This window comes from Podarcis pityusensis (genome assembly GCF_964106645.2).
Source record: "Podarcis pityusensis genome assembly, chromosome: 1".
NCBI lineage: Eukaryota > Metazoa > Chordata > Lepidosauria > Squamata > Lacertidae > Podarcis > Podarcis pityusensis.
The window spans coordinates 50,229,853-50,247,206 of NC_138028.1; the positions used below are offsets into that span (position 1 = coordinate 50,229,853).

At 44.0% G+C, this 17,354-nt stretch overlaps 1 protein-coding gene across 4 annotated transcripts in view; it reads right to left on the reverse strand.

Moving 5' to 3' along the window:
* Positions 1–17,354, reverse strand: part of NR1H3 (nuclear receptor subfamily 1 group H member 3) — a 36,036-nt gene that overhangs the window by 8,922 nt on the left and 9,760 nt on the right. The window contains exons 1-6 of one of the 4 annotated variants that reach the window (XM_081021271.1): positions 13,973–15,070; positions 7,222–7,317; positions 4,205–4,433; positions 2,151–2,417; positions 1,175–1,383; positions 206–385 (exon numbers count right to left, since the gene is read on the reverse strand). In XM_081021271.1, the coding sequence (XP_080877397.1) occupies positions 206–385; positions 1,175–1,383; positions 2,151–2,417; positions 4,205–4,346 (798 nt within the window). In that variant the 5' untranslated portion in view covers positions 4,347–4,433; positions 7,222–7,317; positions 13,973–15,070. Of the gene's footprint in view, positions 1–205; positions 386–1,174; positions 1,384–2,150; positions 2,418–4,204; positions 4,434–7,221; positions 7,318–8,488; positions 8,863–8,916; positions 9,112–13,972; positions 15,071–17,354 lie in introns of those variants that run through there. The other 3 variants (XM_081021270.1, XM_081021269.1, XM_081021268.1) reach the window with 3 other exon arrangements.

Below are 17,354 nucleotides of genomic sequence, written 5' to 3' on the forward strand. Positions count from 1 at the left end.
TAGCGTAGCTAGGCATGGGTGGGGTGGCGGCTGTAGGGCACAACGAGGGTTTGTTGGGCGGTACGGGAGTCTGTAGGGCGGCACGTTGGCTGGGCACATTCTGCCCTGCCCTGACAAGCTTTCACCAGCCAGGTGTCACCAGTGTTTATGACTGCAGTGACAGCTGCCATTCCTTCTGAAGAGAGCGGTAGGGTGCAGGTCTTACTTCTATTGTAGATGTCTTCAGAAGAGCAATCTGATCTTCCCTGGTGAGCTCCAGGAAACCTGGCAACTGCTTTGCAAAGTCCACAATCTCCTGTACAGAAATGATTGCCAGCTCCGTAAAATGAGCAAAACGCTGCTGTCGTGCTTCGCGGTGAAGAGGATCTGAAATCTGAGGCCACGGCTGAAGTTTTCGTGGGAAAGCCATGGGGAGAAAAGGAAGAAATAGTCTGATAAAGGTTGGAAGGGAAAAGCAAAAAGTCTCCTGAAATGAATGAGAAATATCCCACTTCTTCTAAATCATCTCATATCTTTTATATAGACCCAATCCAAACAGCCCCACTATTCTTTCCAGTTCAGCAGTCTATGGCTAGTTCTTCCAGAACCCCAAAAGCCACATGATCCATGGTCAGCACCTTAAGTCCACAATTCCATTGGGCATCAGCATTCTGACCCCATCGGCTCTAAAGTGAAAACAAGCTCCTCCCAGGGTCTACAAGCTTGGGCCTTAATGCCTGGGATATGCAGGACCCTTTGGGATCCATGAGAATCATAGAGTTGGAAAGGATCCAAGAGTCATCTAGTCCAACCCTCTGCAATTCAGGAATCAATGAGAAGTACAGTCGTACCTCGGAGGTAAAACAGAATCCATTCTGGAAGTCTGTTCGACTTCCAAAATGGTTGACTTCCAAAGCGCGGCTTCTGATTGGCTGCAGGAAGCTCCTGCAGCCAATTGGAAGCCATGGAAGCCCTGTCGGACGTTCGGCTTCCAAAAGAACATTCGAAAACCGGAATGTATCAGAAAATGACACCATCCCTGTTGAGTATGGGATATCCCCCCCACCCCACCCCACCCCTACATAAAATTTGATGAACGTGCCAACTTAGGTTATTCAAAGAGGAGCTTTACTGAAGGTAGGCGAGGTCTGTTTTCTCCCTCTAGTTCAGAGCCCCACCTAAACTGTGCTTTTACCGTCACTTTGAGCCTGTCTGTGAAGGAGCGCCGATTACACTGCTGCTGAGCTGCCACAAGCTTTTCTATCATGTCAAGCTGCTCCGGTGTCATTTTAGGAGGGGTGTTTGGGGGGGATAATGAGCTCTGGCGCACAACTACCATCCGAGACTGATCGTCTTCCTGCTTCTTCAACTTCTTCAGCTGGATTTGTTCTTCAGAGAGAACACCTAAAAGCGCAGCACAGAAAGGGAGCAGTGAGGGGACAGCTGGTTATATGAAGTACACAATCACTAAATTAGTGAAAGCTTTGCTGCAGGATGGAAGCAAAGTGTCTCAACATTTATTATTTCCTAGGTGGCAACTCCACATTTGGGATTGGCATCCACCTCATCAGCTTGCCCTATACTGACAAACTCACCTTTTATTCATATGGCTCCTATACAAGCAGCCTATTCACATTTCATGCACCAACAAAAGATTACGCAGGGCAAAATCAGGTCTCCTGAGACTTTCTGCTTGCTCCTCCTCACCCCTTTAAATACAACTTTCTAGATCTCATGGCTGTGAAAGATTCCCCCCCCCATTGTGTATGTACAGCTGCCTAAAGGCATTTAAAGGCTACACTTAATATGCCCTTCATATATCTATCCCTCTTCATATTTCCTTGCAATTACCTGCTCATCCCTTCACCCTGCTTGAGATTGCCCATCTTTTAACTTGCCCAATGGACCTAACTTAGTTCTGTTTGTTTTCATTGGTCTCTGAATAAAACTTGGTTGAATACCACCCTCTGAACTCAGTGAAAATTGGAATATTATATTTTCAACTTAAGCAAATATTATTGTACAATTTCACACTTTTTCTGAGCATACACCAGATTCTATTAACATATAGTCACTGATTTTTTTTATGCATAAGATGGAATATTGCAATAAGGAGTACCTTATTGCTCCTACATATTCTCTGGCCTCACATCCCTGCTCTTGTCACCTACATTGCTCTCGCATGCCTGCCTCGTGGCATTTGCGCAACCGGCACTCCTGACACTTTCGCCGCATGTACATGTCCATCTCACACCTGCCGCCATTCTTGCAAACATACTGGGCACCCTTGATGACACTGCGTCGGAAAAAGCCCTTGCAGCCTTCGCAGCTGAGGACATTGTAGTGGAAGCCCGAGGCCTTGTCACCACACACTCTGCACACCTCGTTGCCAAGCATCTTGGGGGCTGGCCCCTTCTTCCGTTTCAGAGGAGGCATTTCTGCAAACACAGAGAAGGGTGAAAGGGGTGGGGAAAGAGAGGCTGTAAGATTTCATCCAGAAAACAAAGGAAGACCATGCCTCGTAAGGTAAATTATAGCAGTGCTTCCACGCAAAAGGCTGAGCACAGATAAACCTCAAACTCCACATCTCAGTCCAATAAAAGCAAATAAGGGCCTAGGCCAAAAGAGGGTGCAGATTCCTCCTCCTCTAGTTTAGCAAAATCTTTCTCACATGGTTCTAGAACTATGGGGTTAAACTAATATTTCTCAGAGTCAATTCAAACAATATAACATAACAATTAAAAAAGATGTTTAATATCTCCATGAACGTCCGCCTTGTCTAGCGTCCATTCCGGCGAATGTCTGTGGCAAACCCAGAAGTGCCGGAACGGGTTACTTCCGGGATTGGTGCTTCGCGCATGCGCAAAAGCACAAACTGCTCCATGCACATGCGCAGACGCGGCACTTTGCCTTGTGTCCTTTTCAGCTAGCGGCTGGGGCTCCGGAACAGATCCCAGTCGCAAAACAAGGTACAACTGTATAAGCATGCAAACAAACCCTGTGACAAGAAGCGTCCTGAACTTCCTCTTTCAGGAATAAAGGACTTGCCAGAACCTTACTGTTAATGCCATCCAGTCTTAAGGCTCTGAGGGTCCCTGAGCTAAGTGTGGAGTGTGAGGAAGGGCAAAATAGGTTGGAATTTTACACTAACTACACTTTACACTAAAAGGTTTGCTCTCCTAACATGGTTCAGAGGTTTTTTCTGTGGGCCAGTCACCAGAGGGCAGCATTGTTCCTTCCTCCTTAGCTGAAGTCAGCTATAGCTTTTATGAATGGCTGAGAAATACATTGGGTGGGAATCACCTAAGGAATCCTGTCAGCAGAAGCCTTGAGCAAGGACTTCCGCTTGCACAAAATACCCCCCCTTCCTGCCCTGTCTGCCCCAAAATTGGCTGGGAATGGGGTCGGGAGAACCCCCAGAAGAGTGTGTGAGGAAAGGCAGAAGAGAAGAAGAAGAGTTTGGATTTGATATCCCGTTTTATCACTACCCTATGGAGTCTCAAAGCAGCTAACAATCTCCTTTCCCTTCCTCCCCCACAACAAACACTCTGTGAGGTGAGTGGGGCTGAGAGACTTCAGAGAAGTGTGACTGGCCCAAGGTCACCCAGCAGCTGCATGTGGAGGAGCAGAGACGCGAAGCCGGTTCACCAGATTACGAGTCCACCGCTCTTAACCACTACACCACACTGGCTCCAGACAAGGAGACAAGGGCTTGTTCCATCTAGGAAGCTGAAATGTTTGTGCAGAAGAAACGCTCATAATAGTGTAGCGTTGAATTGCACCCATTGCTTCCTATGCTGCACACATTTTGTTGTTGTTGTTCCTCTGGTCAAACAGTTAGTGCAGGCTTTTGAAACAACAAAAAAGAAGTAAACAGGGAACGAGCATATCTCCAGCTTCTCTCTCTTTCTCCCTCCCACAGTTCCCCTATCACTTTCTCCAACCTAGACACAAAGAGTGTATTTACTCAAGAGTAGGACCTATTCAAGGCTAAACCTTTCTCTCCGTCATTTACTTCCTGCAGGGAGTTGCGCACTTAAAACAAAAATTGCAAGGAAGCATTTAAAGAAATGACACACACACACTTTCAATCTGAGGTGGTACAGTGCAGATTAATTCCACTACTTCTGTCTGTCACCCTGTTTGGTGTAATATATAAATTTCAAGTCTAAACTCTGCTCAAAGCATTTGCACTGAGTGGCTGTAACAAGGGTCTGGGTCTCACCTATGTGCTCAGGTGGGATCTCTGAGCCATGGAAAAGTGCAAACCCTTTCTCCTCCATGCCAAAAGCACATGCCTTCTTCCCATGATTCTGTGCCACGAGCTGCGTAGGACCCATGATGGTTGCCCTTGTGGGGCTCCTCATGTCCTTCTTGTCTCTAAAGCATGATTAAGGCGAAGCGTAAGACATTTGAATCCAGTGTTACAATATCCTCACAAAATGGAGAAGGCCCTGGAGGAAAGTGGAAGCAGAAGAAAAGAAAAACACAATTACTAAGAGATACCAGCCAGAAATTTTTACACTGTTCCTGTGCAACAGTACCAGCCAAGACTGCCACCCACTCTAATAGCTGTTCCTTCACAATTGCCATCTCCCCGCTTTCAAATAGGAGGCATCTGATTTAAAAGGTGATTTGCCTCCTTTGACATCTGATTTCTCAAATTACTTTTTAGTTCTGTTCAGTTTGATTATTTTACATATTATTGAGTGGCATAATTTATATTCCACTTTCCACTGGAAATATAGTGCTCAAGGCAGCTAACAATAAATTCTCTTTAAAAAACAACAACAATACTAGAACAATAATAAACTGGTCAGAACGAAAAGAGACACTAAAGCAGGAGATTAAAACAGTGTAAATCAATGCTGCTAATAAAAAGACCATCCAAGGAGGGCAAATTTAACCAGATGGTATAAAGTGAAAAAGCAAAGGGGTCAGGCAAGCTTCCAGTGTATGACAGTTTCATGGAGGCTTCTGAAACAGCAAGTAAGGTGAATAACTGAAGAACAGAGTTTGTTAGACAAAGACTGCAAGATGTCTTATCTCCCTGCAAAGTAGTTAAAATAAGCCTTGATGGGCACAGAATGTTAAATAAAATCATTGTTTCGAGTCTAGTTCTGTCCAGTGAAGCAAACTGGCCTTCTGGTCATTAACTGAGTCTCAAGAAGCACTGACCCCTGTGTGCTTGCTGCAGAGCTCCAATGTGAAAAGTTTTTTGTGGATCATTTAACCAAAATGTCCCTATTTTAAAGAAAAGCCTCCCAGATTGTAAAAAAAATATTATTATTATTATTACAGTCAAACCTTGAAACTCAAGCGGCTCCGTTGCCGAATGTTTCAGTTCCCGAACTCCGAAAACCTGGAAGTGGGTGTTCCAGTTTTCGAACGTTCCTCGGAACTCGAACGTCCGACACGGCTTCCACTTGAGTGAAAGCTCTTGCAACCAATTGGAAGCCGTGCCTCGGAACTCAAATATTTTGGAACTTGAATGGTCTTCCGGAACGGATTACTTTAAAGTTCCGAGGTTTGATTGTATTATATTCAGTGCTATTTTTCTAGAAAAAGAGATGCCGGAACCCACCATGAATTTCCCCCTCATTCTCTTAGAATTCCAGCTGAAAAAAAGCCCTCATTATATTTATTTGTATTCCTACACAAATTAAAACACGGGGGGAAATCCAAAAAGCTAAAAACATATAAAAGATAATGGTTTAAAAGTCATTAAACTCTAATAGAATTAAAACAATGTTAATAAAACAAATCTATTAAAATACAGATAATAAAACCAGGATGGCACTATTAAAGCCCTTCCCTTTAAAAACAGTCAGTTCCCAAAGTCCTGTTGGAATAAAATATAGATACTAGATATATTAAAATAGGGAAAGATTTTAATTTCTGCACCTAAAAATCTGAACCACATAATTTGGTCTTCTGCTGGCATCAGCACAGAAATTAAGCAACTTTGGGGCAAACTAATATGTTCCAGTAAACATGGAGAAGGGCCAGACAACTGGAGCCAAAGAGAAGGGCAAAGACGCTTGCCTAGGGAGATTTCAAAACTGACATGTCATCAATCAACCAAGAAGGCCAAGTCAAACAGTCAAAGAGAAACTCACTGCTAAATTGTCATTTTAACCCACAAGGGCAGTTTTTGGCACCATGAGGGCTTCAAGTCCTTGACTGACTTGGGAAAGATGTAAAAAGTCTCTGAGGCTGTAGATAGTCCACTGCATTTTCACAGCCCCGAACACAGGTTGAAAGAGGGATTCTTGCCCAAATGATGTGGTTAGCCTGGCTTATGGCAGCAGACCTGACATTTCTGACCTCCATTTTAAAAGTGTCCAAATTCCATTTTGAGTGCTAATAAATCTCATTTGGTTTATTTCCCTGTCTGTAAGCCAGTCCAGGGGACGCGGGTGGCGCTGTGGGTAAAACCTCAGCGCCTAGGGCTTGCCGATCGCATGGTCGGCGGTTCGAATCCCCGCGGCGGGGTGAGCTCCCGTCTTTCGGTCCCAGCTCCTGCCCACCTAGCAGTTCGAAAGCACCCCTAAGTGCAAGTAGATAAATAGGTACCGCTTTATAGTGGGAAGGTAAACGGCGTTTCCGTGTGCTGCGCTGGTGCCAGTTCGCCAGAGCAGCTTTGTCACGCTGGCCACGTGACCCGGAAATGTCTCCGGAGAGCGCTGGCCCCCGGCCTCTTAAGTGAGATGGGCGCACAACCCTAGAGTCGGACACGACTGGCCCGTACGGGCAGGGGTACCTTTACTTTAAGCCAGTCCAGTCCGATTCACTTTCCTGCCTAGTTCATAGCTGCTCAATCAACCTCAAATGCCTGTCAATACTGTACTTTGGAGAGCAATGGCCAAATGACTTCCTCTGTGAGAGGTAAATTAAAATTCTTCCTTTTGGGGTCCCTTCTGCTGATCTAAACACCTGAGAGGATCTGCACAATTCTTTATGTCTGAAGAGGTGACTAAGAAGCAGCTGCAGCCTTCTTAAAGGATACACTGGGTCTGCGATTGGACTAACCTAGAATGCCTTTTTGCTGTGTACAATTCCAAGGAACAGTGCTTTTTTTAAAGGAGATACTCAAGTGTATGCAGTACCGGCACCTCTTTTTGTTGTTGTTAAAAAGTGTGACACTTACTGTAACAACTTCATGGTGAGTACTGGCACCTAGAAAAAAAGCACTGGGTACAGCACTGAAATACTTTGCAAAATGCTGCATTCTCATTTTACCTTTGTGGATCCACAAGCAGTTGCAGTTTGTTCGTGAGTATCTAGGGTTGCCAGCCCCAGATTTCCAAAATTTGGAGTGCTCTGCAGCTGTCGTATCTGAAACAAGAGGTATTTGTTATTTCATTTGGAAGGCACTGTTGTAAAATAAGAAAAAAAATCAAGTTTTATTTAGCACCCCACTTCCCCTGTGTTCCATGCACTTGTAGCATGACACTTCTTCAGCGCAGAGATGTGTGGCATGGTGCTGGCAGATCTAATGTACAGCCTGACAGTGAGGCCGTGATGGGCAATAGACAAATACAAAACCTACGCAATGTTCTTGCTGGTTCAGAAACAGAGTACACAGAAAATCCAGCTCACAGAGATGAGAAGGCAATGCAAAAATAATAATAAATTGCTATATTGCTGGATCAGCTTTGCTTAGCCTGGTGGCCTTCAGATGTTTTGGACTATAACTCCCATCAGTCCTAGTCAGCACAGTCATGGAGGTTGGGGCTGATGGGAATTGTAGTCCAAAATGTCTGGAGGGTACCAGCTTGTGTAAGGTTGTTCTTGAGTTATAGGATCCATATTACAGACCCCTTTTCATATGTTTATCTGTAAAACAATGACAGTTAGACTAGTCTAACATACACTGAAAATGAAAATATACAATTAATTTTAAAATTTAAAGCATTCAGAACAGAGACCAACGCCTAACTAAAATGTTTTACTGTTTACTTTGCCTGAAATGTGCAATTCTCAGAGTCAAATCAAATGAACGGTAAGGATTTGTTTTGCTTTTTTAGGCTGGCCACTAATGGGTTTAAAATCAGCACATCTGGATATAGAACAGCCCTTAAGTATGATTCTTTTATTCTGATTTATCAATCACTTTGTCAACAACAACAGCATACACCCTATTGTAGGGGTCAAAAAGCTTGTAGACGATTCAAACCATTTTCATCTTATCAATATCTATCTGCCTAACCAAGACAAATCAGGATCTCTCAAGTCTCTCACTTGGGCGCAGATCTCAGATGGCAGCAGTTGGCTCATCCTACAGGAGAATTGCCAGGTCCTACCAAGAGATGCAACCTGTCACATTGAGAACAATAGAATAAGAACACTAATGCTCCCCACCCTGCTGTTGAGAATTCCACCAGCTTTTTGCTAAAAAATATTATTGGAATCCAGTTAAAATATGTAAAGCTCAATGTACATTTGCAGCAATCAGATTTAATTTAATTACATTTACTGCAGTTCAGTAATGTTGCATTAAGAGTACCTGTAAACTGGAAAGTTGGTGACCACTGCCTTGCCAAGTTGTTGACAGTGCCAGCCCCAGAGGCAAAATGTACAGAATGTTATAAAGCCTTCCTCTCCAAAGTGCAACTAGAAGGAACAGCATAGCCCCATGGGGAAGTAAATGTAGGTGAAAGGCTGAGGGAAGCATATATCCCTTAGTCTGTGGTCACATTTGTGTCTCAGATCAGGCGCCAAGTACTTCCAAGTTATGTTGGCACCAGCCCCAACCCCGCCTAGAAACAGCGGAACAACTCAGAGAGCAAAAGTCCTAAGTACAGCAAATTTTGTCGCTTCAGGAGCATGGTGCTACCAAAACAACCCAAGATGTTTCATCCTGTGGCCACCATCCACACTCCTAGCCACTTAATGACTCCCCTTCCCTTCAGATTATGTTCGCGAGTGGCTAACCTGTGGCTCCTCAAATGTTGCTGGACTACAGCTCCCATCATGCTTGACCATGGTCCCTGCTAGCTGGGGGTGAACAGAGTTGGCTCTATTCCTTCATTATTCCATTTCAGTACGGGCTTGGGATTTGTTCTCATAGCCAATTCTCTTAAGGGCCAAATGACAAGTTAACAAGCAGCTGTATATAATCTCAAGACTACAGTCTTGAGCAGAGCATCAGCTTTGTTTGTTGTGTTGTGTTTATTGTTTATGACTACTGTTGGCAGTTATGTAGTTTTTTATATGTTGTTAAGCCGCCTTGAGCATGGTTTTAACTTTGGAAAGGTGGCATACAAATAAAATGATTGATGATTGATTGATTGATTGATTGATTGATAAGCTGTTCATTCCCTTTGGGCTGTTCCCCATGCCATAAATTTGCCTCCCAGCTGCTTTTCATCACACAGGTGGAAAAGAACAGGCCCCCTTTTGTTCCCCACCCCCATAAGGAGAAAAACAGCTTATACAGTGGTACCTCAAGTTAAGTACTTAATTCATTCCGGAGGTCCATACTTAACCTGAAACTGTTCTTAACCTGAAGCACCACTTTAGCTAATGGGGCCTCCTGCTGCTGCTGCACCGCCAGAGCACAATTTCTGTTCTCATCCTGAAGCAAAGTTCTTAACCTGAAGCACTATTTCTGGGTTAACGGAGTCTGTAACCTGAAGCATATGTAACCCGAGGTACCACTGTACTGGGCTTCCCCGACTGGAAAAAATAGCACAAAGGAGAAAAGTAAATAGCTCCCATGTCTCTTTTTGCTGTGCAGGACGTTCTCCCACCCGTCCTTCGTTTTTAAAAGCTGCTTTTCAACTTTAGATAAAACTGTCAGGGAGAAAAGTAAAATGCAATGGAGTTTGTGCAATTTGGCCCTGGATTTTGCCTTTCCCCATAGAAAAGCTCCCCGCGGGCTAGTCTTGTCTCAGCCAGCATTCCTCTTCCTGCACTTCATTCCTCTGCTCCTGCTGGTCTAAGAATCTCTTGCACTGATGGAAGCAATCCTAACAGGACTGTAAGGCCTGGCCAAAGGCATTTTGCGGCCTAATGCAAAGAACAAGATGGCTTCCCCCTCCACTCCGTGTACCGAAGCCAACTGAATTAACTACTTATTTCAACACTGCCAATGAGACAATGGTTCCCCACTGCAACTGAGGGCATGATATGTCCTTCAAACCGGTTTTGGATGATATATCAATATATTGGCCAGCCATAGTAATTACTGAAGTGCTACTAGCAGAGGTGAATGCTTGTGGAGGAAAATATGAGGTTAAGGATGCATAACAGAAGACACAGTCACACACATTTTCTGGTACGTAACAGGCTGGTGCCACCATGACATTTTGCTCTGGACAATTCCTCTTATTTTTATGCCACCCAGCAAAATTTTTCACAAGCTTCCTAAAAGACTTCCTCACTTCCTTTTGAGTATCTACCATAGGGAAGCTAAATGTTCTCACGGGGCTCTCTCTCAATTTGTTCCTCTTGATCTCTCCCCCCCCCCCCGCCAAGTACCCATTTTTTCTCAAAGCTTTTTGGAACTGTTCTAATCCACCACCCTCAAACTATTCAGAAGTAGCAATGTACTACTTTTAAATATTTGTGACCCAAACTTGAGGTGGTAGAATACTGGGGAGAGAAGTTAACTGGAGACACTATGATTCTATGAATCTCCCAAACATCCTCTATACAGTGGTACCTCGGGTTAAGTACTTAATTCGTTATGGTCCGTTCTTAACCTGAAACTGTTCTTCACCTGAAGCACCACTTTAGCTAATGGGGCCTCCTGCTGCTGCTGCGCTGCCAGAGCACGATTTCTGTTCTCATCCTGAAGCAAAGTTCTTAACCCGAGGTAATATTTCTGGCTTAGCAGAGTCTGTAACCTGAAACGTATGTAACCCGAGGTGCCACTGTATAGCATGCAAAGCTGGAACGGAGGCTGTCTCTGAATTCCCTAGCTTGAAAGAGTTCCCCATCCCAACAGACTCAGGACAAATTATAAAAAGTATTTAACAAGTATTCTGTAGAAAAAGATTCTGACCCCATTAAAATCATAGTGCATTCCATGCAGGAACTCTTTTTCACGTGTTGCACTATTAATTGCTTCAATTGTTCATCTCTCAAAACTTACAGCTTTGCTTCATTTCTAATTCAAAATTCAGCAACATATTATTATTATTATTATTATTATTATTATCACACACACAAACAATATATAAATGTTATAAATTTTCTGTTTTACAATTTAAAATACTCATTTAAACATCCTTAAAATATCAATGACTTCCATTCTTCTCTTTCCATGGTTCATTTTGCATATCTTAAATCCCTGCATATTTTACATAAACCAAACTATTCAGTATTCCATTACAACCATCAAAACGTATTTACACTGCTGAATTTATCTTAGTGCTAAATGCTACCAACGTTTTCAAGTGTACACAATCCCCCCCCCCATATATTCAATAAATATTTTTCAATCTTCTCTAAACATATCTTCTTCTTGTTCTCTTATTCTGTATGTTAGATCTGCAAGATGTGCATATTCTGTCAGCTTAAGTTGGCATTCTTCTTTAGCTGAGACCTCGCTCGTTTTCCATTTTGGGGCTAACAAAACGCGGGCCACTATAGTGGCATACATAAATAACTTTTTTTTTACACCTGTGAATTTCAGTCTGAATTATCCCCAACAGAAACGATTCTGGGGTTTTGGGGAAAGTACTTTTAAAAGTATTATTACAATTTTTTTAAGGCTGCTCCAATGCCACATGTTAGCCTTATTCACGTTTTTTATAAAATGTTACGGTTAGGGGTGATGTCCTATGCACACGGAACAGACACTGCACAGATGCTCCTCTACTGCTCTTCAAGGCTGCTCGCTCTTTGCAGCAAGGAATGCGTGTTCAGCAGCTCACTGCACGGAACGGACCATTTTCTCCTCGCCACTGCAAATACCTGCCACTTGGAAGCAGCCACTACCCGTAGGAGACATTTAACGTTGATCCCACAAGGCAGCTATTTCTTATGGTATTCCTCGAAAATGTGACCTGTGTCTCTCAAGATGTTGCTGGATTTCACCTCCAAGGATGATGGGAACTGTAGTCCAGCAACATCTAGAGGGCCTCTGGTTCCCTACAACCTAGACCAGGGGTAGGCAACCTAAGGCCCAGGGGCCAGATGCGGCCCAATCGCCTTCTCAATCCGGCCCACAGACAGACCGGGAATCAGCGTGTTTTTACATGAGTAGAATGTGTGCTTTTATTTAAAATGCATCTCTGGGTTATTTGTGGGGCATAGGAATTCTTTCACACACCCCCCAAATATAGTCTGGCCCACCACATGGTCTGAGGGATGGTGGACCAGCCCACGGCTGAAAAAGGTTGCTGACCCCTGACCTAGACTAAGAGATGCAAAGCAAATGGAAACATTTTAGTAGCTAACCCCTTGATAAAAGGGTTTCTACTTGAAACACACCAAGGTTTTAATAGAAACCAAATAATTTGCTGCAGAGCTGTCACTGGATAAACATTAGGAATCATATTTAAAGAAAGGAAGCTTCAAGGTTACAGATAATTTCAAGGGGGAAGTGGGAGTAAAGTTAGGAAGAACTGTACATGATTAACAACATTTTTGTTCATTTCCTAACAGATACACAGTCAAACACTATGCATATTTACTCAGAAGGAAATTCCACTTAATTCAGTTGTGCTTACCCACATTTGAGAGTGCACAGGGTTGCAGCCTTAACAGTAATCTTTCTTTAAAAAGTTAGGAAGTCTTCTCTAGGAATAAATGAAAAACATACTTCCTAACACAGAGATGAGAACTAACAGCAAGATAACTACCAAACTCTATTCATTATATCCTGCTGCAGAAGGTTCCATTTGTGGCTTATTGCACAGCTAATTTTTCACTTACACATTGCACATGCAACTGAAATATTTGCATGTGGTTTTTTTTTAACTGCTAGTTTTAATAAAATGGGATTGTTTAGTTGAGATGTTTTTAAATGTTTCCCATTGAGTTTTATTGTTGTATTTTATGCAAACAGCCTTGGGGCGATTTTTATTCTTGAAGAGAAGGAAGGAAGGAAGGAAGTTCTCCATTTACTCCTGCTTCCCCTTCCTATGTTGTTTCCCATGTTGAATTTTAGATTTTAAGTTCTGTGGGGCAAGGATCTTTCAGCTTGTACTTTGCAAACGGCTATGCAGATCTGAGGCCTATAAAAATAACAGCAGCAGCCAAGTTCCTAGCTAACTTCCATCAGGAAAAAAAGATTGAAGCAAATGTCAGTGCCATTCTTTCAGTTGTTTCACAGAACACAAAAGTCAACTTTTCCCTGGCTGAACATGACAGGAGATTCACAGGAGCTGAAAGACACCTTTTGTCTGAAAACACTCTCCCCCCACCCCTAAAAGCAATCCTCATCCCACACCTTCCAGTAAAAGGAGATAAGCCCATTTTACAGCAGTAATCCAGAACCATCATTTTGTTCTTTTCACCTCATCCTTAAATAAAAACCTGCTGACTGTGACTCTTTGAATCAATGGGTCATCTCCTCTTCTGCCTCTCACTGCATAGGTGTCCTGGGCAGAAACTCAAAGGAGCTAAAAGAGAGGTGAAAATTGGTAATTTTATAGTAGATAGATGTTGCATATATACTACTACATCTTCAAAGCACATTCATTTCACATTTCCCCCCTCAAAGAATTCTGGGAACTGGAGTTTACCTCTCACAGAGCTCCATGTCCCAGCAACCCTTAACAAACTACAGTACCCAGAATTTTCTGAGGAGGGAAATGTGTTTCACAGGTGCTTTAAAGGTATTGTATGTACACAGTCACAAGCAGAACCTAGAACGGACAGTATTTCCTCCCCTCTCTGCCTGCAGGATTTACTTAGTCCTCCAATGGACAGAAAGAGAGGGAAAAGAAGGGATTGTTTTTACGTAATCTTTCTGGCTGTTTCTCAGACAGGAGTTCCCTGAATCACAGCCAGTGCTGGTGGTGGATGGCTTACTTGCCTGCAGAGGCAAGGTGAGGCAACTGCCTCAGGCGGCAGGATCCACGGGAGCAACAGATCCCGATGCAGATATTTCTTCGCTGCTTGTTCCTGATATAGATCTTCATTCATTGCTTCTTCCTTGGCAGGGAGGTGGGAGCTATTTTGTGATCCACCTCAGGAGCCAAAATGTGGCACAACCACAACTGCCGGCACTTGAGCTTGACTGCCCCTTATTTTGTTGCACAGGTTCCAACTGTAAGCTCGTCTGAGGGTGAGATACTGGCTCCCTCACCCAACTTCAGTCAACATTGTTATTCCTGACCTAAAGGGGGTTCTAAGTGCTTTTAATGTTTGTAAGACAGGGTCACATGCAGCAACAGAAATGTCTTCCTGCGGTGTCACAAGGGTCAGGAACAGCTGCACCTGTCAACAAAACTCTTCCTGCTCCACAACCACCAGAGATCCCTGGAAGGCCAGACATCCACAATCTTTAGCTGGCCAGACCCTTTAGACCTTCTTCCTGACACTGCAGGACCCCTATGTTCCCTCTCCACATTGCTTTCCCTCCATCTCTGTGTGACCTCCAAGCCTTCTGCTTCCATTGCCCGTAATACTGCAAAACCCCATACACCAGGGGCTGGGAACCTTCTTCAACCCCAGAACCACACTCCCTTGTGGGAAACCTTCCTGGGGCCACATGACAGTAGTGGGCAGGGCCACAGGCAAAAGAGGGTGGAGCAACTGTGTTAAATTTTACCTCTGTACAGAAAGCTAGTTTCTGCGAACGCTAAGACGCACGCCTCTCTATCCTCCATCCAGGCAAGGAAGAGATATTATCAGGCTTCAAGGACACATTCCCACCAGGTAAAAACATTTAAGGAAAGCTAAAAGCAGAGCCAGTAACCGGCATGTTATAGGAGAGGGGAGTTGCAGGAGAGCAAGGGCCAGACAGAGAGACTTGGAGGGTCACATGTGGCCTCTGGGTTTGAGGTTCCCCACCCTTGCTAAATACCACTTCCACCCAACTCTTGGGCCCTTTTCTGTTATTTTCTTGCTGGGTTTAGGGGAACGCACTCTAGAAAACTGCCATAGCCTGGGCAGATTGCTTCTGGCTGGCTGGTCTCCAAGACTTGGATGCACCCATGACAGAAGAATGAATTTTAGGACGGACATTTTGTATCTTACATTTTTTGCCCCTGGTGTTTGTTTTCATCTGTACACATTTTATCTTGTTAAATCATTTTTGAGAACTTTGCTTTTATAAAGTGACCAATGGGTATAATAAATTATAACAACAATAATAATAATGTTTCTGCATGCATGCATGTCACAGCTCCAGCGACATCTTGCAGAAAAGGGTTGTGGCACAGCGGTGCACGGATCAGCTCCAGTCACAGGCTTGGAGGCCTCTTCCTGCGTCTCCTGGCACAGTCTGGCAGGGGCTGCTGGCAGGAGAAGGCGTTTTAGCCCAGCCACTTCAATCAACTATAATACAAAGCACAAGGACTTTAAGTGCTTGAAGCACAGGGCAGGATAGTAGTACAATGTACGGCTCTCTGTTTATGGAAGATATACCTGTGAGGAGCTATTAATCACAGCTAACTGAAGCTTGCATATTCAAGGACAGCATACCTCTGAATATTAGACATGGGAATAAAAGATCAAAATACGAATGCTGTCTTCATGTCTTGCTTGTGAGTTTTCCAGAGGCAGTTAACTGGTCTCTGTCAGAAAGAAAATGCTGGACCTTATGGGTCTCTGGTTTAACCCAGCAAGACTCTTTTAACAGCTACCAAAAGGGAGAAGGAGAAAAGGCTTGCCATAAAGACACCATTTAAAAGAAGGAAGTATAAGCTTAAATCAGGTGTAATCAGCTGCTTCAGAAAAAGTACTTCAATAAATTAACAAATGAGGATGTTGCTATTTTTATAAAAGCTCACCAGTTTAGTGTTTGTTTCAGTTTCAGAAATATCTTAAAATTAAGAGCCTTATGAAACATAACCACAACTGCAACTCTGGAAATTTAAGAATATATTATTGTCAAATTAGTTGTGTAACTTAAGTGTCTTCTGCAGACTGTTTCCATTTCCCTTTCTCTGCTCCACCCTTTACTCCCACAATTAGGATACAAGGGATGCCTCTCCCACTCCAAAACCATGAAAGACAAAGTCACAAAAGCTCACACAGATGCACGTTTCCCAGGGTTGACAAAGCTCATTCGCTGCTTAGGTAGCTAAGGGGGCCCAGAGAGAGAAGAGGAGGGTCTGCACTTTTGAAAGTGAACTGCAGTAACCTTAGGTCCTTGGCTCAGCTCAGAGCCAGGTCTGACTCCACTATCAGCGCTGACCTTTGGACGGACAGCAGGAAATGCAATCATGACTTTGACAACTTTGTCAAGGGATTCAAACAGGAAAAATCACATTAGTGTTCTTCCCTTGAGAAAAAGCAGGGGTGTGGGGTGGGACACCCAAGAATCGTCCCTACCTCCTCCCATCCTCCACAAAGCAGCTTGAGGCACCTTGACAAGGACAGCCAATATTCAGGGAAATAATAAGTCAGGGAAAACACCGAGCTGCGGAAAAAGCTAGAAGCAAGCCTCAATGCTGATCCATGTGAACTCTGCTGTTCTGCCATCAGTGCACTCTTGTACCATTTGCCCTGGGACAACCTGTAAATGTTAAAAACCTGCTGGATCAGAGCAAAGGCCTCAATAGTCCTGCATTCTGTTCTTGCAATGGCTAACCAGATGTTGGGGGAAAGCCCACAAGCGGGTGCAAAAGCTCTGATCCTGAGAGGTATATAGTCAGTCTGGTCCTGGAGCCAGTTTAAACCTCTCCAACAAGCCCAGCACAGGGGAAATCCAACAAGTGCTGTGATGGAGAATTCACCCACCACAGCCCTGGGCTGGCAAGAGAGGTTTAAACTCCTCCCTCAAGCCCAGCACAGTAATAGGGATGAGCATGGGGTGAGTGTATCTGTGTGAGAAAGAGAAGCTTACATTCTGTATACATGGGGGCATGTGAGAGCTTTAAAGGGCAGAGGGCAGCCTGCTGCCCACAAATATGCATCTATATAGGACTGGTATATGGGAGACCGGCTGTTTGCTACAGTATGGTTCTGCTTGTATTTATTGGATCAGGACCCACTTGCAATGAATTGAGTAGAGTGGATGATTAATGATGTTGTGCAGGTGTGGGGGACCTCCAGCTCACAGATTTGGACTGCCAGCATTCCCTTTTTGGCCTGTGAGGCCATTCTGGGCAAGCCATGGCTCTGAGCCAGTCATATGTTACAACAGGTCTGGGGCAGGTAGCAGTGGGGTCTGTCCCAAAGGGCTAAGTGTCTCCAATCAGGTGGTTGTCGGGCACTTGGAAAGAACTGTGCAAAGGACTTTGCAAGCC